General features: G+C 42.9%; 1 protein-coding gene across 5 annotated transcripts in view; it reads right to left on the bottom strand.

The window, feature by feature from the left end:
• The window catches only part of USP33 (ubiquitin specific peptidase 33), an 88,956-nt gene that overhangs the window by 42,607 nt on the left and 22,308 nt on the right, over positions 1-24,041 (bottom strand). For all 5 annotated transcript variants that reach the window (XM_048859794.2, XM_048859798.2, XM_048859795.2 and 2 more), the window contains 3 exons: positions 12,980-13,132; positions 8,064-8,163; positions 4,869-4,938 (listed from right to left, as the gene is read on the bottom strand). In XM_048859794.2, coding sequence (XP_048715751.1) covers positions 4,869-4,938; positions 8,064-8,163; positions 12,980-13,132 — 323 coding nt within the window. The remainder of the gene's footprint in view (positions 1-4,868; positions 4,939-8,063; positions 8,164-12,979; positions 13,133-24,041) is intronic.

Below are 24,041 nucleotides of genomic sequence, written 5' to 3'. Positions count from 1 at the left end.
GCTAGTTATATAGAGGTATAAAAGAGAGAATCAAAATCACTGTCTGCCGGAATAAGGTCCTTCTCTTCCTGTGACAGTCTGAGGCCCTGTTCTTAGGCTAAGGCCTTTGGCTAAGCAACAGAGGCAGTCATAAACTGGGAAGAAAACGGTCACATCCTTACATTCCAAACTAGTCACATTTAAATAAGGTGCTATTGGGCTGTTAGGAATACAATCCTGTCCTGATAGTGCCTATCACCTCCAGAGAAAGGGAAGTGTCTAGAAAATGTAAAAGGAAACTTAGTTTGATAGCATCCTGTCTGGCAAGAACTCACTTATCAACAGCTGGGATGTGAAATCCTCATTTCTGTGTTGTTCTATCATTGTAGTCCCCATTTCCCCATTGTTTGTCTGTATAATCTCTGTCTGGTTCTGTGATTGTTTCTGTCTGCTGTATAATTAATTTTGCTGGGTGTAAACTAATTAACGTGGTGGGATATAATTGGTTAAATAATCATGTTAGGACTGGTTAGTTAAATTTCAGTAAAATAATTGGTTACAGTATAGCTAAGCAGAACTCAAGTTTTACTAAAAGAAAAAGAGTACTTGTGGCACCTTAGAGATTAACAAATCTATCTGAGCATAAGCTTTCATGCTCAAATAAATTTGTTAGTCTCTAAGGTGCCACAAGTACTCCTTTTCTTTTTGCGGATACAGACTAACGTGGCTGCTACTCTGAAACCTCTCAAGTTTTACTATATAGTCTGCAGTCAATCAGGAAGTAGGAGGGAAATGGGAACAGGGAATGGGGGTGGGGAAATTGGAATCATGTTTTGTTAAGGGGGGAAATAGGAACAGGGACACAGGTAGGGCTCTGTGGTGTCAGAGCTGGGAAGGTGGATGCTAAGGAAGGAAACTGGAATCATGCTTGCTGGAAGTTAACCCCAATAAATATCGAATTGTTTCCACCTTTGGACTTTGGGTATTATTGCTCTCTGTTCATGCGAGAAGGACCAGGGAAGTAAGTGGGTGAAGGAATAAGTCCCCTAACAGTGGAAGCCATGCACAGGGAGATACAGTTAGTTCTTGACAACATTAATGGTAGGCTAGCCCTAGATTATTTTGTTCAATTACATGTAGAGAGCTGTAATTTAAACAATCCTTAAACAATCTTCAGTAAGACGAACTAGGGATGACCTCTCTACTGACGATTTCTTAAATCAGGTTGGTAAACTGCTACAGAGTAAGAGAGAGATACGTGTTCATGGGACATTACGCTGCATTTCGGTAGTTGTAAAACAAACATGGGTGGGAATGGCTGTAGAGAGTTTCCAATTCTATCCTCAATAGTCTACTCGACCATAAAGAGAGACAGTCTTTAGTAGACTTGTCTTACATTGGTACTACTTTGTGTTTTGCGTGTGACCTCCTGGCTGTCATGTCTGATGGTAAACCTACAGATGCAAAACTGTTAAGATGGAGCAAGAAAGCTGCATGAGACACTAGAGTGGTCAAATTAAAAAAAATTATGCTTGGCATTTCCATGGTTTCTGTAAAAACGCTCTTGAAACAAGAGGAACTTTTCACACAGCGATCGGATTTCCAAGGGGCAGTGCTGCTGACTGGCCAACCATTGAGCTCCAGAGAGGAGGGTTCTGGGCTAGACTTTTGTGCTATACCTATTCTGATTGGTACACAAAAAGAGTCTATGGTGGTGAAACCCATGCTGACTAGTAGAGGACAGTGGGAGGAAATCTTAGAGGGGACACATGTCACATCTTGCTTCCTGATCATGTCAATCTCGGCCCCAGAAGCAATACCCCAGGAGGAGAAGATTACTGTGACAAGTGGGTGTGTCCTTAGGGGTCAGGGAATGGGGTCTACATTTGATTGACAACGTACCCCTAGACTAATCCGTCAAACCTACCGTTGGTGTTGATAAGACCTATGTCTGGTGTACACTAGAAAGTTAGGTCAACATAAGGCAGTTTACAACCTAACTCCATAAAGGTCTACACTACAATGGTGCTCCTGCCGACGTAAGAAGCCCACTACATCAACTTAACTCCACCTCTGCAAGAGTTGTAGCGCTTGGGTCGATGTAGTGAGGACAACGGAGTGTCTATGTAGTCACTGTGTTAATTACATTGTCAGGAGCTGACAGCGCGGAGCCCCGCCACCACCTCCTGGTGAGGAACTGGGGGTTGGGGAGGGAGGAGAGCTTGGAGCCCTGCTGCTGCCTCCCAGTGAGGGATGGTGCGGGGGGGGGGGGAGGATAAGGAGAGATCCTCTCCCACCCCACCCCCAATCCTTCACCCGCAGGCAGCCAGGCTTGGGCTCTTCTCCCCCACCATCGCACATCAGGAGGGGTCAACACCCCATAATGCCCCACACTGTCAGTTACATTGGTGGAAGCACTCCTGGGGAGGACATGCACCGCCAACAGGAGGAACTAGCATGGACATGAAATACCACAGTAATTATTGCAGTGGCTGTACATCGACCTAACCTAGGTTGATTTAATTTTGTAGTGTAGACAAGGTTTTAGGGCAGGGGTGGGCAAACTTTTTGGCCCAAGGGCCACATCTGGGAATAGAAATTGTATGGTGGGCCATGAATGCTCACAAAATTGGGGTTGGGGTGCTGGAGTGGGTGAGGACTCTGGTTGGGGGTGCGGGCTCCAGGGTGGGGCCTGAAATGAGGAGTTCAGGGTGTGGGAGGGGGCTCCAGGCTGAGGGAGGTTGTGGTGCGGTGGGGAGGCTCAGGGGTGCAGACTCTGGGCAGCGCTTACCTCAAGCAGCTCCCAGAGGCAGCAGCATGTCCCTTCTCCAGCTCCTACACGGAGACATGGACTGGCAGCTCTGCATGCTGCCCCGTCTGCAGGCACTGCCCCCACAGCTCCCATTGGCAGTGGTGCCAGCCAATGGGAGCTGCGGGGGCGGTGCTTGAGGCAGGGGCAGCATGCAGAGCGGAGCTGCCCCTACTCATAGAAGACGGAGGGGAGCAGCCCCCGACCCTGCTCCCTGGCTGGACTGCTGGAGGGGGGCCATGCTGCTACTTCCAGGAGCCACATGGAGCGGCCCCCGACCTTTCTCCCTGGTTGGAACGCCCCCAACCTGGTTGGAACGCCCCCAACCTTTCTCCCAGCGGGAGCTTGAGCGCCTGATTAAAACATTTGGCGGGCCGCATCCAGCCCGCGGGCCGTAGTTTGCCCATCCCTGCCTTAGGGTATGTCTACAGTGCAATTTTACAACCCAAGCTCCACTAGCCCAAGTCAGCTGACACAGGCCAGCTGAGGGTGTTTAACCGCAGTGTAGACATACTCACAGTGTGCTTTTCAATATGTATATGCTGTAGCAATTTAAAATCAACTGGTGGCCCAAGGAAATTCTAGGAACTATAACCTTGACCTCTCCCATACCATTAATATTGACCAGAAACAGTAGTTAACTGGTTCCTTATCTATAAGAGATATTTTGTTAGAACAAAAAATATATTTGAAAAAGCATTTGGTCCTTTCCCTCTCTTCTTGCCAAATTTCCAGGCTATTTTCCACCTTTTTATTTATTTTTTCATTAAAAGACTTTAAAAAATCCCACAGCGTTTTTGATAATAGCAAGGACCTCAGAGCAAATAATGAGGAGTGGATAGATCACTGTCCTGAATCCAGGAAACCTGGGTTCTATTCCTAACTATACCACTGGCCTGCAGAGTTGACTATGGGGCAGTCACTTCCTTTCTCCGTGCTTCAATGTACCCATCTATGAAACGGAGATAAAGATACTGATTCCTTTTGTAAAGTACTTTGTAATCTACTGGTGAAAAGCCTTATATAACAGCTAGGGATTATAATTATTAATACCAAATCCTAACTCAGCACACTTTTGGAGCGGGAAGTCTCAAACAGAATACATAATAGTCAGCAATAAATCATTAAGCATAATAATAAAAGTCTCAATTTGTTTTTGGTTCATTATATAAAAGGAACAGCTAGCAAGACTGAAATTCAACAAATGTACTTTAAGTCAATAGGTTAATTAACAATCTACAAGGACAGGCTATTTTATAATTGGAAACATTTAACAAAAATTAACCAAATATCCCTGATACTTTCAAGTATATAGCTATGCAGCTCTTTCTGATCTATGAATATTTAGGGATAAAATAAAAATCTTTCTAAATGATTTCACTTCAATTTTTATCATTACTTATGTACATTATGTATGTTTAGTATATAATTAGAATCTTGAAATTCTTTGATCTATTTTTGAGATTAAGATCCAAGTAGTTCAAGTGTTTAATCAACTGTGTTTTATATCAGCTGCTTTTATAAAATTTGCGAGTTTAAACTTCTTTCACTAAAAGATTACACCATGCCACCTCATTTTAATTGCTATAAATAGCAATTTGAAAACTTCCCAGACTGAAAGATAACATGGTAAAAAGGAATTTAAAGCTCGCTTATGCCCCATACATCATATTATCATTTGCTGACTGGAGAAGAACAAAAAACACACAACTCCTCAAGTATCAAAGAATGACCTTACACTTAAAAAGAAGACCTGGATATTTACAGCCAATTCTCTTTTTAATTTTTAGAACTATAATTGTTGGTTGAGGGCTGTGAGATATTACAGAGGAGGCAGGAAAACAAACCCACATACTGCTATTCAAGGGAAACTATATACACATCCTACAACTCTTAAGTAATACCATTGATTTCAATATCACTATTCATGCTACTGCAAGATAAGGCTACCAAACACATCAAAATGAGGTTTATACTGGTATGATTTTTCTAAAACTTTTTTGAGGGTCTGGTTTATAACTGAAGACATGAAGATACACATACCTACTTTAAGGTTACATTTAACTGCTATTTTCCTTACCAATTGGAAAGAGCTTGTAAAGCTGCATTCATGTAACAAGTGTTTCCAATATTTTTCAATCCTTTAAGACCTGTAAACAGGAAAAATACATCAAGCAAGCTAAAATTTAAAAATAAACTTGTAGGAAATTAATCTTTCCACTCAAAAATTTATTAGTCAAATTTTGCTCCCAGCTACACCTCTGCAACCCCTTTGAGACCAACAGGATTGCACAAGTGTAAGTAAGCAGAATTTGATTCCTAAACAGATAAATTATTTCAACTCCTATTTTGCTGTTGGTTGATTAGAATACCTAGTGTAAGTGGATTTTATTTTACCTTTTATTCACACTTAGTATCTTTATGTATATTTGCAGAGTGACACAGTTTTGAAGAAAGATTATAAAGATAAGGGTTTGAATGTTTTAATTTTACTTGCATTTAATGAGTTTATGAGTTCAAATGCATTCTACTGTTTATCTGTATATGCCTGATGTCTATAACTGTTAGTTATATAACTGACAGGTTTTTAGGAGGATTTATCAATGGCTTTTCAATACCTTTAATCTGTGCAATGAATATTTAGATTATATAACAGTACATACAGTTTTCTCAATGTGTAATTATATTTGCAAATGAATCAGTTTTAGTTAATGTATGTTCTTTTTCTCTCTCTTTCCTGTATAGATTTATTAAGTGTGAATATTTATTCAGGACAGCTTCATTCACCCTCTCCAAGAAAATCATATTTTCAGACTAGGACTACTACTTTTCTTAATTAACTCAGCAAACATTATATACGCTCACTCCATCTATAGCACAAGTTATAATGGGGAAAACTTTCATTATAGGGCTCACCTGGTAAGCATTAAAATATTTGAGCAGTCTGTACCCATGCAAGTAGTCCTAAGGGCTTCAAAAAGACTACTCCTACAAGTCAGAACTAGCAACTATTACACGGTCATCTCAGTTCAATTCAATTCAATTTTATTGGCATGACAGGTTATACAAGTGTTGCCAAAGCATAAATGAAATAAATAAAATAGAAGTTGGTCTCAAAATATAATAAAGTTCTTCTACAAGAATAATTGCAATGTACTACTGAAAACAATCTAATCACTACTTCTAATTACCAAGAAAAGTTACTCAGCATTTAAAAAAAAATCTTTAGCAATCAGACAAAGCCTTCAGCTCAACAGTCTGAAAATTAACTGAGACACAAGAAATGCATCTCATCATTTTAATATATGAGAGAAAGGACTTTCTGCAAATTCCAGTATTATTTTTAGAAAACTTACTTGGTTAATTGAGCTAAATTAACCAAAAATATTTTCTAAAAACAAACAAGCAAAAAAAATAGGTCTCCTTTCTCTCTCTCCATTTCCCATCGCTCAACCTACATCAGACTGCCATTCCTGATTCTTCCCACCAGGAAGACTAATTCTAATTTGAGGCAGAAGGAATACCAGTCACAGCTAAGGAGATACAGTACTGAAATACAAAAGAATACTTCAAAAAGTTTTTTTCAAATACAGTGTATGTATTATATATAATTTCATAGGCTCTGCCTGATTCTGCAGGCACTTACACGTGATCAACTTCAGTGGGATTGTTCACAAGCATAAAATTAAGTAACTGTGTAATCATTTAAAGGATTGGGCTTTTATTCAATACAAATTTATTTAGCGACATTTTTAACAACTTATTGGTTTTCACCAAGTAGTAACTGAACTATTCACTGCAGTTACATTTAACACTGCTTCATCCTGCTCTCCAGTATATGCCTTGTCAGAAACATTTAACGTTTGTTTTTAAATAAAACATTAAGATAAATTTGACTTATGAAAGCTTATTCTTTCTTGAAGCATATACAGTGCTAATGGGAATTAGAATACAACTTTATCCATGCAGCAACTTTCATATAAAAGTGTATCCCCAGAACACTTCATAGGGTTAAATACAAATAAAAGCAGGAGGAGAGAAACTAACGCATTGACAGGTGATAAAAAACAGGTTTTTTCAAAGATTTAAGAGCAGATGGTGAATCAGTGGGTTGGAGACACACAGGATCCAGGGAGAGTTCAGTGAGTGGTTTGAGCATTGGCCTGCTAAACACAGGGTTGTGAGTTCAATCCTTGAGGGGGCCATTTAGGGATCTGGGGCAAAAATTGGGGATTGGTCCTGCTTTGAGCAGGAGGTTGGACTAGATGACCTCCTGAGGTCCCTTCCAACCCTGATATTCTATGAGGAAGGCTATGCCAAATGGCAAGAGCTGCAGAGGAAAAGGCTTTGGGCCAACAACAGGGAGGCCGACCTGGCAGAAAGCTGGTGCTAGCTGAGTCAAGGGAGAACAGAGACAGAGAGAGAAACAAGGTCCATGAGATAGAAACATCTCCCCATCATTGATAAGAGAAGGAATTGCCTTGACATGTTCACTGGTGTCTCAACAAAGCAGCTCAGTAAAATATAACCAGCAGATAAAGTGAAGGAAGTAGTAAACAAAAATTATTCTTTTTTTATGAATTTTATTCTTTTTTTTATCTCATATAAAAGTGATCCATATGGGAGACTTCAAAGAGATGCCACACGGGGGTTCATTTGTTAAATGACAAATAAAACCCTCTCAGTTTTGGGAGTTTCATTACGTTTCCCCCTTACATTTTCCCCTTTTCCATTATATAAATACCAGGCTTGGGTTAACTTTTGCACTGATAGCATTTGGCAGAGCATGAAATCCATTACTAACAAAACAAAGTGCTGGGAACTGCAGACCCAAAACATTAACCAGAATTCAGAAAGCATTCATATAAAGCATCTTTAAAAAAAAAAAAAAAAAAAAAAAAGCAAAAATGTTAAAACAAATTTTGCAATACCTACCCAGTTACTAGTGTGGCTATGACACATATTTCAGTCCAATGAAAACTAGCAACTACACTAAACATCACGACTGCTTTCTTTATCAGTGACTGATGTACTACAAATAACACGAGAGCCTCTTCTCTGAAGAAAAGGAAAGGATGCTGCAGTTAATATCAAACTGAAAATGCAGCTCTTATTTTAGAGTGGGGGAAAATAGTTTCAGCTGGAAAAGATGTAATTTCTGAACAGCTGGGGAATGGATTCAAAGAAATACTCATACATGGTGAAATTATTGAAGTGAGGGCATGGACGGAGCAATTAGTTGACAGTGTAGGCTTTAATCCTCCAGTTTCATTACCTCTTGTCTTCAGTTCATCTTCTTCCACCTCTATATCTAAAGCATCAAATACAGCACCTAGAGGAATCTTCAGTGTTGGATTACCAGGTATTTTAAAATCCTTATTAGAAGAAAAGGCAAAATATAAAAGTGTGATTATATTTATAAATCCATTTTTCTTTAAGTGTTAGTACAGTTTTACTAACATATGCCTATGAACTAAACATAGGAGTGCATTCAAAATAACTGCCTTCTAAATGCATGTTTCATTTTATGTAAAGCAAAAGTAGTTTGCAGCTACGCTATGAAAGTTCACTAATTCAAGCAGGTACGTATGGTAAGAATACAGCACTGCACCATTTTCTGGAAAACGTTGAGAAAATAAAGCAGTCAAAATACAATGCCAAGCACTGTAAGATTTCCTGCCACTGCTTCAGGAACAGCAAGCCTGCTTTGCAATTCACCACATAACAATGGATTATAACACCAAGTTTATAAAGGATTACATGCAAGTCAGCACACAAATGTGCCATCAGATGGCCGACTGCATTTAATCAAGAGAGACAGAAGCTGTCGAAAAGGGATCCTAGTGGTTCCGGTCAGCACCCTGACCGCCTTTTGGGTTGGGAACCCCATGGCTACAGTACCGCTGACTGGGCGTTAAAAGTCTGGTTGGTGGTGCTGCAGAGCTAAGGCAGGCTAGTCCCTACCTGTCCTGGCTCCATGCTGCGTCCCGGAAGAGGTCAGCAGGTCTGGCTCCTAGCGGGGAGGCCACAGAGCTCTGCACACTGCCCCCACCCTAAGCACCGGCTCTGCACTCCCATTGGCCAGGAACCGTGGCCAATGGGAGTTGTAGGGGCGGTGCCTGTGGGCGAGAGCAGCGTGCAGGCCCGCCTGCTGCACCTCTGCCTAAGAGCTGGACCTGCTGTTGGCCGCTTCCAGGGCGCAGTGCAGTCCATGGTGCCATGACAGACAGGAAGCCTGCCTTAGCCCCCCCACTGTGCTGCTGATCGGGAGCCGCCAGCAGTAAGTCTGTACCCCAACCCTGAGCCCAAACCCCCTGCCCTAGCCCTGAGCCCCCCCAAACCTGGAGCCCCCCCTGCACCCTAACCCCTCATCCCCAGCCCCGCTCCAGAGCCTGCATCCCCAGATGGAACCCTCATCCCTCCTGCTCCCAACTCCCTGCCTCAACCCGCAGACCCCCTCCCACACCCTGAACCTCTCATTTCTGGCCCCACCCCAGGCCCGCACCCCCAGTTAGAACCCTCACCCCCCCCTTGCACCCTAACCTCCTGCCCCAGCCCAGTGAAAGTGAGTGAAGGTGGGGAAGAGCAAGCCACCAAGGGAGGGGGAATGTAGTGAGCAGGGCATTGGGGAAGGGGGCGTGGCCTAAGGAAAGGGGCAGAGCTAAGGTGTTCGGTTTTGTGGGATTAGAAAGTTGGCAACCCTAACAGAGATGCAGTATGAGATAGGCAAATTGTTATTGTATTTTATGTTATTTTCCTGTGAGCACATAAGGGGAGAAAATCCCAAACAAAATTTTAAGATAAAAAGCAACACAAATGTCACAAATCATGCTTATTTCTCCTTATGCAATGTCATGTATGCTGCAACTTCCTTGAGCGTAGAAAAACAATTGGGTATTGGATGCATTTCAAATCTGAATTCTGCAATCATGCCAAACGTTATTTTTAAGTCAAGACATCATATATTTCAGGAGCACACGTGAATAATATCAGAAAATCCAATATATTTAGCTGAACCACTACACAATTAGAATTATGTGGTTGGTGTTTTAAGAAAAAAAAAAAGTATTACGCCTTGTGTCAAATCTACTAATAATTAAAACTGAAAACAAGCTAAAGTTATACAAGTATTTTTTAAATAATTTCTTCAGGGGTATTTTCCCCCTAAAACTTCTGTGACTTCCCTAACAATATTCAGGTTTCAGAGTAGCAGCCGTGTAAGTCTGAGTCTGCAAAAAGGAAAGGAGGACTTGTGGCACCTTAGAGAGTAATAAATTTATCTGAGCATATGCTTTCGTGAGCTACAGCTCACTTCATCGGATGCATTCAGTGGAAAATACAGTAGGGAAATTTATATACACAGAGAACATGAAACAATGGGTATTATCATACACACTGTAACAAGAGCATTGTATAATTTTCTTTAAATAAACTTCTTGTAATTTTTGGATTTATTGTGCTATGTTCTTTCCCAGAAAAAAAAAAGTTTTCATTGGCATTGTGCTTTTATTCACTTTACTCTTTACACACTTATTTTTTATCATTGTATTTGAACGTCAGCTGTCATTTAACAAGTAGTTAGGCATATAAATAGATAGTGTCTATCCAACATTCTTCACATTAAAATAACTCATCTAGTGACTACAGGGAAATTCTGATGCAGCTTCTCAAGGAAAATGCTGTATGTCTAAATATTAATTATTTAGTATTCCAATGTGGACAGCACTGTTCAAAAGGTCCAGTCCTGCAAAACCCTCAACTCTCACTGATTTCTGTGGGAGAACAGGTATGTGCTGGATGTGCAAGTAACTACCTTCTCCAAGGAAGGTATTTACAATCTACTTTTAATATATGCAGCATAGCTTATTTAATGGCATAGTTTTAGCTTGTACATGGAAGCCTTAAATACCTGTTTTTTTTTCCCCTGCTTTCTTTATTTGTCCCAATTCAGCTATTTCTTTTTCATTCATTGGAAGAGCTTATGAGGTTATACACGCAACTTGATGGCATTTCTCTGTAATGTAATTGCTTTAGAATGCAACATCTGATCAATTCCAAAATATTCTTGGCATCAATGGCCAGAACCATAATCATTCTGGTGAAAATCAGAAAGGAGGAAAACGGGGGACATGTGAAGCCCATGCCATCTGCTAGCACAGCCAGAGCTTCAAGCACCTCTGCAATTATCTATAGATCAAACAACTCTCTGAGGGCACCCATTAACACCTTCCAGCCTGAGAATACCTCATCTCCTCTCTACCCATTCCTCCCCATAGAGTTTAATATGTTGACACCATCAATGACTTATCTCCCAGACAATTAATAATGGCGGGGAATGGGGTGGGGTAAGAAGAGGAAAGGGGAAAATGGTGGTGTGCATATAGTCCCTGGCAGATGGGGGGGAAAATGAGGGGCACTGGTGTGTGGCAGGGCTGTCCCTAGCTATTCCGGGGCCCTAAGCAGCCCCGCTGCGGAGCTCAGGGGAGTGGGAAAGGGGCGGAGCTGGGGCAGAGCAGGGACGGGAAGAGGCAGGGCTGGAAGAGCTGGAGCAGGGGCTGGAGCAGCACACAGCTGCGCGGGGCGCCAGGAAATTTGGGGCACCAAATTTCCTGGTGCCCTACGCAGCTGCGTACTTTGCGTATGGGTAAGGATGGCCCTGTGTGTGCGCGTCAGGAAGTGATGGAAGACACACAACTCCTGGTGAGGAGAAAGTGTGGGGCCCTAGTATGAAGGAGGGAACACAGATTGTCCATGGCATGGAGGGGCATAGGTGGCACACAAAACCCCTGAAATGGGGGTATGGGGAAATGGGAGGTGCAAACAGATCCTGGCACAGATGGACAATAAGGGACCCTGGTATGAGAGGATGTGGGCAATGAGGGAGCACAAAGAACCACTGATGATGAGGGGAGGGAAGACTGGGGGTGGCACATAGAGATGCTGGTATGAGGGAAGAATGGAGGACTCTGCTATGGGAGGAGGAGAGATGGGGGGACAGATCAAACCCCTGGCAGGAGAGAGACTAGGGAACCACTGAAATAGAGGGAGCTAGAGGGTGGCACACAGGGAGCTGGAGAGGGGAGGAATGGGGAGATGCAAGGAGCCCCTGGTGTGCACAATGAGTTCTGCCTAAACAAGCCACAAAGTGTGCGACCCCCTAGATATTTTACTCTTTCAGCTACAAATGTTAATTGTTATAAATTATGTGTTAACAATGGTCAAGTTCCTCTACTATGTTATGATCATGTAATAAATGACAGTTTAGAAATCTAAATTTCTAGTTTCATTTTATTATAGAGTTTCCTAAATCCTGGCCATGTGTAAACATGAAAAAGCTTAATTATCCTAACTGCACTACAAATAATATCAGCTTTCTGATGACTTAGTTGTACATTAATGTGTCCTTGATGACAGCATACTTTATTCTGTTCACTTTTCTTTTTAAAAAAATCACACACGCCACAGAGACCATTTACTCCTGTCCTCTGAAGGAAGAATATATCAAAGCTGAAGAGATCAAAATTACTACAACTGTGGATGTACTGCCCAATGGAAAAAGAAAAATATCTCCAATAAGAAAACAATTACATACCTTGTTAGTACTGTAAAATGATGCAAACCCAGTAAGTTTTACTGAGCTATACCAGAAATATAAGGTCATGCAAATCCTCTTAAATTTTTTTTGTATTCATTCAGCCACCAATATAGACTGACAGTTGCTTGCATGTTTCTCTTGATAAACACAATACTTGTGTCTCCATGTGAATTTGCACCTCTCTTTGGCTAGAGGCTCCATAAACAGACACCAAAACAACTTACTCTTCTGCATACAGTAGCCAGTAATAATTTGAATGTGACAATTAAAAACTTCTCACTAACTATAGGATGGGAAGCAAAGCTAAATGATTATTCCCATCTTAAAACTCAAATGTAATTTCATATTCTCTGGTTGATTTAAAAAACTAAATAAAATACACTCATATCATTCTTAGGAAACAAACAGAGTGATACACAGAAAGATTTAATGTAGGTTGGGCATTAAGGTGCATTAGTCTTCAGAGACATAAGAAGGGAAGAGTACAGTACAGAGAATCACATTATCTCCAGCACCAGATAAGACACAACTGGGAAATAAGACAAAGCACAGCTAAAACAAGGTCTGTGTTTATTTCACTTTTTTAAAGAACATACCTGTACACTATTTCCTTGTGTTTGGTAAGACAGTCTGGCATTTGATAATGGAGAATGAGATCCCAATTTTCTATCCAAAAATACCTCTTTGCTACATGTATAACACCAGACACGCAGGGTGGTAAGATTGACAGTTAGACAGTGCTTTGTGTCCTAAAACAGAACAAAAAAAATGATTTAGGAACTTACATTAAACCTCAATGTGTCCAAGCCAGAACTGTATTAATATGTGAAATCTTTCAAAAAAAGACTAACATGTACCAGGTAAAAATATTAAATCTAGCAGCAGTTCAGCTGTTCCTCAAATCCAAGCTTTTAACTCGTAACACCTAGATTGAAAGGGTCCAAACCACAAACACCATCTAAGAGGTATGTCTGCTTTAACTATCAGTACAATCTGAAAAGAGAAGATCTCAGTGTTGTCCATAATCATCTTAAACTGTTACAATTCACTCATCAAGAAAGTATCTGGGTATTGGTAGGGCCCTATCAAATTCATGGTTCATTTTGGTCAATTTCACAGACAGATGATTTTAAAATTGATCAATTTCACCTTTTCAGATGTTTACATAAGGCTATTGTAGGGGGGTTGTGGAGCTGCCCTGCAGGGGAAGAGGAAGTCTTGTCCCTCCCCATCCCCAGCTGGGACTAGCAGCTGGAGCACTGCGCAGAGTAGGAGTCCCCAACCCCGTGCAAGATTTCATGGGGAAGATCAGATTTCATGATCTGTGATGTGTTTTCACAGCCATGAACTATCAATACCTAGGGCCCTACCAATGGGATAGAGTGTTTTCATCTCTAGGTCAGTATTTAAAAATATCCCCTGGAGATAGCAAGTAATCAAGTCTTTGGCCCTTAAATAGCTGTCATATGGTAATGTAAAATGAGACATTTTGGTTCAGTTCCTAGCAAACTACAAACAAGACTGTCAGCTACAAAATGTTGGGGATATATCCTGAATCCAGTTAGTTAAACTGTTTAGCAGAAAGGACTTTTAAGTACAGTCTACGTACTTGGAACTGCCCCCCAAAATCAAGATTTATCTCAAATTGTAAACATTAGAACAGTAGCATGTGTGTTCTCATCAGATATACAATGGATAACAAAACTGACAATCCTATGGCTGATTTGCTCAGGTTCAAGCATGTAGTTATGTTCAAGCATAATAAATAAGGCTCTCAAATGAAAGGTTGGTCTCAAGTATGCTGCCTTATAAAGCCTAAGTTCTTTGATGTTTCTTATCTCGTACAGGTCAGTGTTAGTCTAACTGTAAGTTAGCATTCTGGATTTAGTCCAACAAATATCTGGAGTTAAATGATGGTAGAAAAGGACGTTTACCCCCGAGGTGCCTCATGCAGGAAGTTCCAAGCCGGTGGGTTTCTGTGAGACAGAGGTCCCCAAAGAATGGGGCACACTCCCCTGGGGGGTGTGAAGGAATGCCCAGAGAGGTGCGGTGGGGCCTGGCCATCCCCCACAGTGGTGGGAAGGGAGCGCCACCCAGCCCATCCCTGCTCCCAGCTCTGCTCCAGTCCCGCCTCCAGCCACCTCCCTGACTCCCGTCCCCATCCCCAGCCTCAGTGCGGCTGTGCTCCCAGCCCTGCGGCAGCCCTCAGCCTTGGCCGCTGGCTGTGTCTCTGTTCCCAGCCCAGGGCAGAGGCTGGGAGTGGAGCCGCACCTGGCCGCGGGCCCGTCTGATGGCCTCCACCACAGCCTGGCTACAGCTCCGCTCCAGCTCTTGCCCCAAGCCTTGGCCCCTGGCTGTGGCCCCAGACCCATATCCAGCCTTGGCCCTCTTACCCCATCCACATCCTCCCCCATACAGCAGCCCATACAGCACCGCTCCCAGCTCGGGGGGGGGGAAGAGATGGGACATTTCTGCTACATCAGGCCCCTCCTCCCAACCCTCTTGTCCACTCTCCACTCTGCTTTTTCCTCCACCCATTCCCCTTTCTATCACTGTGAAGTCCACTACACCAATTCCAGACCTGTCTCACTCCCAGCATCTGCTCTCTCCATTACTGTCCTTGTGCTGCTGAGCATCCTGGGACCTCACTAACTTCCTTCACTGCAGATTCCTTCTCTCCTTCAACTATCATCTCCCTGGCGAAGCAACTATATTTCTCCCACATGGAGTCCCATGCCCACAGTCCCCATCACTTCTTGGCAACCTTCAAGTCCCTCCTTAAAGCACTCCCCTTCCTGTCTCTCTGCACAGGATCTTGCAGTCTTCCAGAGGGAAAAAAAAAAAAGAAAAAAACAAAACAAAACAAAACCCAAACAACAAAATCCACCAGGAATCTCCCCCTTGCACTTTCTCTTCCCTTTCTCCTGTCACCAGCCTTGAGGTCTTTTGCCTTTTCTCCTATAAACACCCATATCTGTCACAGTGATCCCATTCCTCTTCCTATCTCCTTACTTCTATTACTCATTCTTCCCTTATCCTTCTTTCTCAACCTCTTCCCTCACAATATGAACAATGTCCTGGTCTCCCTTGTCCTCCAAAAACTATCCCTCAGTCCTACCTACCCCTCCAGCTACAGCCCCATATCTCTCACACCTTTAAATTCCTTGAACACAGTCTACTACCAATGCATTCACTTCTCCTCCAATCCAGCCTTGGACCCCCTCCATCTGGCTTCCAGTGTTTCCACTCTACTGAAACCTCTCTTTCTAGGGTCTCCAATTATTTCTTCCTACACAAATTTCAGCCTCAACTCTTCCCACATCTCCTTTGACCTTCCTGCTGCGTTTAATATTACAGATCATCCTCTCCTTGGTATCATATCCTCACACTGGGCTTTCCAGATACTGTCCTCTCCTGGGTCTCCTCTTACCTCTCTGACCATTCCTTCAGTGGATCCTCCTCCCTTCTCTCACTCTGTGAGAGGGCTCTGTCCTTGGCCCTTTGCTCTTCTGACTTTAAACCTTATTTTTGGGCGACAGTTGGTTCACATGGCCTCAGCAGTCGCCTCTGTGCTGATGGCTCACAACTCTCTCTCCAGCACTAAACTGTCTCCTATCCAACTGCACATCTCAGCTTGTCTCTCCAACATCTCTCCTCCTGGATGTCTTAAATAGAACATGGTCAAAACCCAACTCCTTATCACTGTTGACAATGTCATCCTCCTCCCCGTCACTCAGGTCTGCAATCTCAGTCATTTTTAATTCCTCCTTTTCCTTTGCCCCATACAGCCAGGTATTTCCAAATCCTGCCATTTCCTCCTCAATATCTCCAACATCTGTCCTCTCCACAGTCAAATATCTCATTCAGACCTTAATTATTCCAATATTCTCTTCTCCAGACACCCAAAAACACACGGTGAGCATTCTCTTTCTCTCTCACACGGTGAGTGCTCTCTTTCTCTCAAACACACGTGAGCACTGCTGGCTAAACTTACATTGCTTGGCTATTGATTTGATCATAACCTCCCTCTCTGAACCCCCCGGCTGGCTCTCCATTTGCTACTGCATCACCTTTAAGCTTCTTGTCACCACCTTCACAGCTCTGTCTCTCCCTACTTACTCTCTCTTAACAAGCTTCATGTTGCCCGTCCCCTTTGCTCCACCAAGTCTCCAAGCCTGTTCTGAGCTTCTCCCACAAATCAATGCTGTGGATTCTTCCACATGGCCTTCTATGCATGATATGATATTCTCAAGCTTATCCTCAAAGCTGATACATTGTCTATATTTAAGTGTTGCTGAAAGACTTCTCCCAAGTTGCCTACAATGATTCAAACGATACCATATATAAAAATTGTAAGCTTCTCATTACAGGAGTGTTTGGAAAGTGCACAGCACATTGCGGGTGCTATCATAAATAATGGCAAGGAAACAGCCTTGCTGTTGTACAAGGTTCAAAGACACTCTTTCCTAAATACACATACACCCTCCGCACCTTCCCTCTCTCATGTGGCCACTCCACCTGAGTCCCTGCTCACAGACTACTATTGTACTTTTATAGCACACAGAGCTTTGGGGCAAAGTGCACTTCTTGTGCAAGCTGTTGTAAGCTACAGATAAAATTTTCTCTGTTAATATGGCCTTGAACAATGCCAGTGCTTTTGACTTGCAGACTTTTGGATAACGAAGTTGCTAGAAACGGTGACATTTCCTATATTCATTTTCAGCAGAGTAACTGAAATAATTAAGTAGAACTTCCTTAATTATCAGGATAAGTCTTCACCTGCAGCTTCAGCTATGTAGAAGCCTACAATAAACTGCTACAAACCTCTACAGCAAGGGCTCAATATTCTCTAAGTGGAGGAGTTAAAAATTATTATTTCTAGCATAGCCAAATGCAAAAGAGATAAAGCAAGGAAGCTAGTGAAAATGAGAGGGAGTGACAAACTGACATCAACCTTAATTGTTTCTCAAGTTAGAAAGATCAGAAATGACTATCTAGAATACTAGAGGGATGGATTAAATGGATAAAAAGAGCTTCAGTTAGATATGGGCTATTGTCCAGAAATTAAAGGAAATGAAGGAAACTGAACAAGAATGTGAGATATTGCTGTTATAAATGACAGCAGGTAAAGCTATCTTTTCCCTTTGTGCTACCTGAAAAACACATATCAATAACACTAACTTAGGGTGTAAGGAGGCAGCAATAAACTTCAGTAGAGTGCTAGGAAATTATAAATGTTTATAAGAAATGCCGGGTACCACCCACACCACAAATGCCCTACAAGTAGCTCACACTATATATCATTTTACTTAAAAGTTGTAAAACTGATCTTTAATGCTAGTCATTAGCAAATCAGATTGTGAGATACTATATTAGGATTATATCAATGTCTAAATATTAGCTATATTATAGTAACACACGAGGCTAAATCCCGATTGATAAGCTATCCTGCTGTGAACAGTAAAAAAATTATCCATACCCCAGGATATAATTATTCTAATTAAAGATAAGATGCAAGAAGTAAAAATAGAGAATACTGACAGGTGGGAAATGAGAAAGGTGGATGAGGGCAAGAGTGAGTTTCTTCCTAAACAGTACTGAAAGCAATATACTTTTTGATATCTTTTGCTACAGAGCCTTTTGGGATAACCGATCTATGGAATTTAGATACTGGTGTGTTAATGAAATCAAAGTTTTTAATCACTTGTGTAAACTCATTCTCCAACATGTTGAAACACATTTATAAGCCACCTCCCACCATTGTGCTATAAAGCAAAAAATAAAGTATCACAAAAAGAAAACCTCTACTTGAAATTCAAACCAGTAAAAACAAATGAGAAATTTAATATAAGGAGAAAGGGATGTTAAGGTATTACATATAGGGCAAATAATGATAAAAAAAATCCCAGAGGCCTTAGGCAAAAGCCTAAAGGTATTTAATAGAAGTGTAAAGCAATTATCTAAATGATTGTCAGGAGACACTGGATCCACATCCAAGGGGCCACAAAGCTACAGTCACCTGCCAAGTTGAGATGTGATTCCTGTGTGGTAAAACTCACACAGGAGCCCTTGAGTATAGCCAGGGCCTATGCCATTATAATTTTAATAACCAATAGTGCCAGGTTAAAGTTAACCTGACACTTGGTAGACAGCCAATAGCCACAACATGGGGTGGATGTAATACGAACACAGCTGCTCCAATCAGTGAACAAATGTACTATATTCTAGACTAGCTACATGCAGCTGAGTTACCGTGCAAAGAGAAATCTCAGTAACAGACTTGTGGTCACGAGGGCACTGTGCTGCCTGTCATGGTATACAAACCAGACTCTGTTGTAATTACTGTAATGGGGATCCTTTGAAGCTGCTGGACAAAGAGACCCCTTGCAGTTCTCCTTAGCGCTCTAATCCCAGGACTAATTACTAGCACAGTATTATCACCTGGGGCAACGCCTTGGCCTGGATTCAGCAGTACTAGAACAAACTGCTGACTGACTAGACAATAGCAATGCATCTGTAATGGACTGTCATTGAATAAATAGGGTGCAAGCCTGAACAACAACGCATTTTTGTACCAAGTCAGACATAGCCCACATATGTCCAGAGAAAGGGCATATTAAAAGTAACATTTTTAACTTTACTACCACTGAACATAAAAGAGGAAGAAGGAAAATCTCACTAGGTTTAGAATTTCTGAACCGAAGTCTCACACTAACGCTGAAGCAGACCCGAATGCTCTCCCCAGCTGAAGCTGCTCTACCCCTGTTCATGATGCACTATGGGAAAACTGAACTGTCCACATTGCACCTTACAGGAAGTTGTTGCAGCCCACCAAGACATCCTGTCAGGCCATCTTTTGGACATACTGACAGCATTTTCTCACCTACCAAAGGCACCTGTTGGAGCAGGATGATGATGACAACGTTAGAGACATGGCAGACTCGAACTGGCTGATGCTGCTTGTGACTCTCAGTGTAGCCGCTGATGCCCCTATGTAGAATAGCGCTTCTGGAGCAGCGCCACAAGCACAGACTGACAAGCACATTGTCATGTGCACCTGGAATGACAACTAATGAGAACCTCCACAAGAAGAAAGCTACATTTCTGGAGCTTTGTAAGCAGCTTGCCCCAACCTTCCAGTGTCATGACACATGCAAGAGGATGGCCAGAGAAGCAGGTTGCTATATCCACCTGGCTACTCCAGAATTATACAAGTCCATTGCTAATCAATTTGGCATTGGAAAGACAAATGTGGATAAAGTGGCAGTGGAAGTTCCTGAGGAAATCAGGCGTGTGATTTACCGCAAGATTGTGGGCATAAATAATATCCCTGAATTATTGCTGGTTTTGAGAGAACAGGGTTTCCAAACTGTGCCAGAGCCATTGATGGGATTCATGTGCCCATAGCTGCCCTCCTCAAGGACACATGAGTACATAAACCACAAAGGATACTATTGTTATGGAGGTCCTTGTGGACCACAGAGACCTATTTATGGATGCCAACATGGGCTGTACTGGAAGAGTTCATGATGCCAGGGTTTCCTGCCGATCAGGAGTTTACCTTCATAGTCAGACCGGGACACAATTCTCACCAGACAACACTGGCATAAATGGAGTAACTCTCCCGACTGTTATTCTAGGGAACCCCGCATACTATCTTTTGCCTTGGCTTATGAAACTATCTTGATCTCAGAGGCCCTGGCCAGAAGGTTTAATTACACTCTCAGTAAGTGTAGAATGGTGATTGAATGAGCATTTGGCAGATTGAAATCCCCCCAGCTCCATTTACAGAACTGTTTAGATTCCAGTATCATCAATGCTGCCTGCACTGTTGAGGCTTGCTGTGCCCTACACAATCTTTGTAAAACCAAAGGTGAGCCATTTCCGCCTGCACGGACCTATGACAGAAATGGATTGCTGAACCAGAACACTCAGCCAGACAGTGTGCCTCATCATGTGTTTATTATTCAAAATACACATTATGAACACAAACATTCTTAATAAAAGAAAAGTCTTTATTTGTGAACATGGCAGTATTACAAAAAAACAAAGACAAAAACCCAATATTAAAGCACTGTCAGGCAGGCCAGTTGTCATTACTCTATCAAAACAACAGCAATAAACCAACACCAGTTGTAAAACCAGTAATAAAACATAGTGCATAAAATAAACGGTGAACTGGGCAAATAGTTGAAACTGGTGCCAACAAGCAAATGCCCTACTTTTCCGTGTCCTCTCCCCCACCACCAGTTTTCTTTTCCCTTCTTGCACTTTCAACACTTGGTACCACTGCACAGGGACAGAGGCCTGCGGAGGCTATATTTGCCCCCTCTAGTATTTAGCAGCATTAAGTCCCAGTTGCAAGAGTCACCCAAAATAGAATTGTCCAAAACGTTTGTGGTCTGCAGCACATGGTATCAGGGAGGGAACACAGGATGTCGTGCAAGAGCAGCAAGAGTCTGTACTCTTGTGATCATTAGCGCGAGCAGCCTCTGAAATAGATCTTCCTCCCTCAAGCAACGGTTCTGCTCCAAAAATCACATTGCCAGTCTCTCCTCATACACTAAAATTCTGTCCCCATGATCTTCAGCCTATGCCTTTCCACTTTGTCATGAATCCTTTTCCCTTTCATATTGCACCTGTTTATTGGCCCTGTCCAGAATATCCTGTAAGTTTATCACAGAAACTCTTACTCTAGGACCTGTCTGTGACAGTTTGAAATCTCAGGCTCCTGCTGCAATGTGGCTTAGCTGGCGAGGTACAAGGGCCTGCAGAGGCTGAAGGACCTGCATGTCCAACAGAACACTATCATCTCAGTACTTCAAAAATGGTTCAGTGCATCCACAAAGTACCTGTAGAATCTCAAAGCCAAAACCTGACACTTACAATATACTGAAGCAGCATTATCGAAGAGGAATGCTTCCGTTCCCAGAAGCTCCATGGACACAACAGAGTTAGAGTGAAAAAGAGCACAACAGTAAGTTAAAATTTACAAATGCTATGTTTAAAGCAACGGTTCTCAACCTATTTACCATTGTGGGCCACATATGTAGCACTCTGTGGCCTGGTCTACACTACACAGTTAGGTCGACGAAAGGCAGCTTAAGCCAACTTAATTATGTCAGTGTCTACACTACAGCCGTGTCCCACCGATGTACATACCCTACTACACTGACATAACTCCACCTCCATGACGGGCATAAGGCTTACCTCGGCGTAGTTAGGTGAAGCAGCGTCTGTGTAGACACTCTTACTTACATTGGCTGTTAGCTCTCTTGTCAATGTCACAGCTCCAGGGGAGTCATGAAATTGACAAGAAAGCTGGGCAGCTAGAGCCCAGCTATCCCCCATTCCCTTGGAGAGCTGGGTGGCTGGCTCCTGCTCCCAGCTGGGGGTGCAAAAGCCAGCCTCCAACCCCCACCCCCCGCTAGAAATTTTGGCTGTCCTAATTTCACAGCTCCATGTTGAACCCATGAAATTGACAAGACTGACTGGCTCCTGGCAGGGAAACCAAGAAGTCCTGGGCGGCTTCCTTCCAACACAGGACAGGGAACTGGGAGCCAAGTGGTGGGAGGTGGAGGCAGCATGCCCAGAGCCCAGGAGACCGTGGGGCAGCCAGGCTCCTAGCAGGGAGCGACCACCGGAGCTGAGAGTGTGGGAAGCTTAAGTAATGAGAAATGAGAAAATAGCACTGCTTCTCTTAGATCAGTGGAAGCACTCTTGATGAGGACACACACCAATGACCCAAGGAGGGTAATGTGGATACGCACCACCTCAGTAATTACTGCAGTGGCTGTAAGTAGACCTAATATAGGTCTACTTAAGTTTTGAGTGTAGACATGCCCTGTGTGTTATGTGGGCCACATCCACACAATAATATATAACCTGTATATCACATGGGCCACAGCTGTGTGCTGACTGGGCTGTAAGTGGACCATGGGCTTAGAACCACTGGTTTAAAGATTGCAGACTATTGTAGGCTTTGGGAGGAGGGGAGGGCATGCAGATTACTACCTAAGCCTTCTCTATCCCTTTAGGCATTCCACATTTCTGGGGGACATAATCCTTTGAGTTTCCTGAATGGCAAAGTGAAATTTTATTCCAAGCTGCCAGTGGCAAACCAGCCCGAGAGGTTTTCAAGCTATGACAATTGAGCAGCACATCTGGTAATAGAATGGGCTGGCAACCTTCAGAGGTGGGTACAGAAAATATGTCCTTCTCGAAATGTGAATAGCTATTTGGGGTTCCTAGTATGGGAAAAGTTTGCAGCTACCAGCATCTGGAATTGAGTCAAAATTCCTGGGGGAATCAACAAGATGCTGTGTTAGCATCCACATGGATTACTGCCTCCCTATAGCTTCCAATAAAGCCTCCTCTAACTAAGTCTACATATACAAACACACAGTATAATGGACTGTCAAAGAACTACACAGCCATCCCCCCCTTCTTTCTTAGCACATTTCTGTACTACATACAGCCTCAGCTGTATTTCAGACATTGATTTTTTTCATCTGTGGACTATATTTCACCCTCCATCTTTACCATGTACAGACGGCTTGTTACTCTGTTGTGTGGCTGATTTGTTCAGAATGGTATACTAAAAGGGAAGGTAATATATGATTTTTACTTTTAACACCTCAGCGCATCTTTGCAAGAATGTGCAAGCATCAAGTAAAAATGAAAGTGTGAATGCTTGTTTAACTGTTGTTTATGCTTCCTGGTCTCCACTTCGAATTCCACATGATGGCGGTGGTTGTGGGTTGATACCAAGGCTCTGGCACGCATTCCACCATTAGTGGAAGCGTGCTGCTACCTGTAGCTAGCAATATATTTTGTTTTGGGTCAAATCAGAAATCCCTCCCACTCCTATAACAAACAGCAGCAGCAAGCATGGAACAAGAAACTTACCAGGCTCTGGGACTACTTCTGCTGGTTCTGTGGCAGGCTGCTCCTCCTGGGGATCATCAAACTGCCCCTCTGAGTATCGACTCAGGACATGCTACAGCTGCTCTGGTGGCAAAACCTCCTCAGGAACTAGCGTGACCACCAGAGTCATTTTGGTAGCCTATTCCGGCTCCCCTCTGATTCAGCGTTCAGAAGGTTGCCATCCCAACTGATGGTGACCCACTGTTGGCTCCACACTCAGCACAGTACCCAGCACCCCGTCAAACTCCTTGTAAAAGTGGTAGTATGATGGAATGTTCCCAGAGGTACGGCTGTCATCCTTGGCTTTACAACAGTTGCTCTTGAGCTGCTTAATCTACTCCCTGCACTGGTCACTGGTCCAGTCAATCCCCAACTCTGCCAGCTTCTTTGCTCTTTCCTGACATGCATAGACCCACTTCTAGCCCTCGTACTGAATTTGAATGTTTTGGTCACCTCGCACCAGGGATTTACCAAATCTGGCTGATCTCATGACCAGGTAGCAGTGTGCAAGGTAAAGGACTTCTAGTCAATGGCCATTGCAAATGCACGAGAAGGTTCACTCCGTTTGCAGTTCAGTGGTCAGAATGGAAGGGTTAAATGGCAGGCAGCCGTGCTTGAACCAGTGGGTTGTTTCTGTTGCAACTACTTAATGTGTTAATGCAACTACTCAACTATCCAAGATGGTTTGTGTAAAATGGGGCAGTGTGTCCATATGCACAAGCATCCCGTCTA

The sequence above is a fragment of the Caretta caretta genome, chromosome 8 (genome assembly GCF_965140235.1).
Source record: "Caretta caretta isolate rCarCar2 chromosome 8, rCarCar1.hap1, whole genome shotgun sequence".
In the NCBI taxonomy this organism is placed as follows: Eukaryota; Metazoa; Chordata; order Testudines; family Cheloniidae; genus Caretta; species Caretta caretta.
This window is presented reverse-complemented; position numbering and strand designations above follow the sequence as displayed.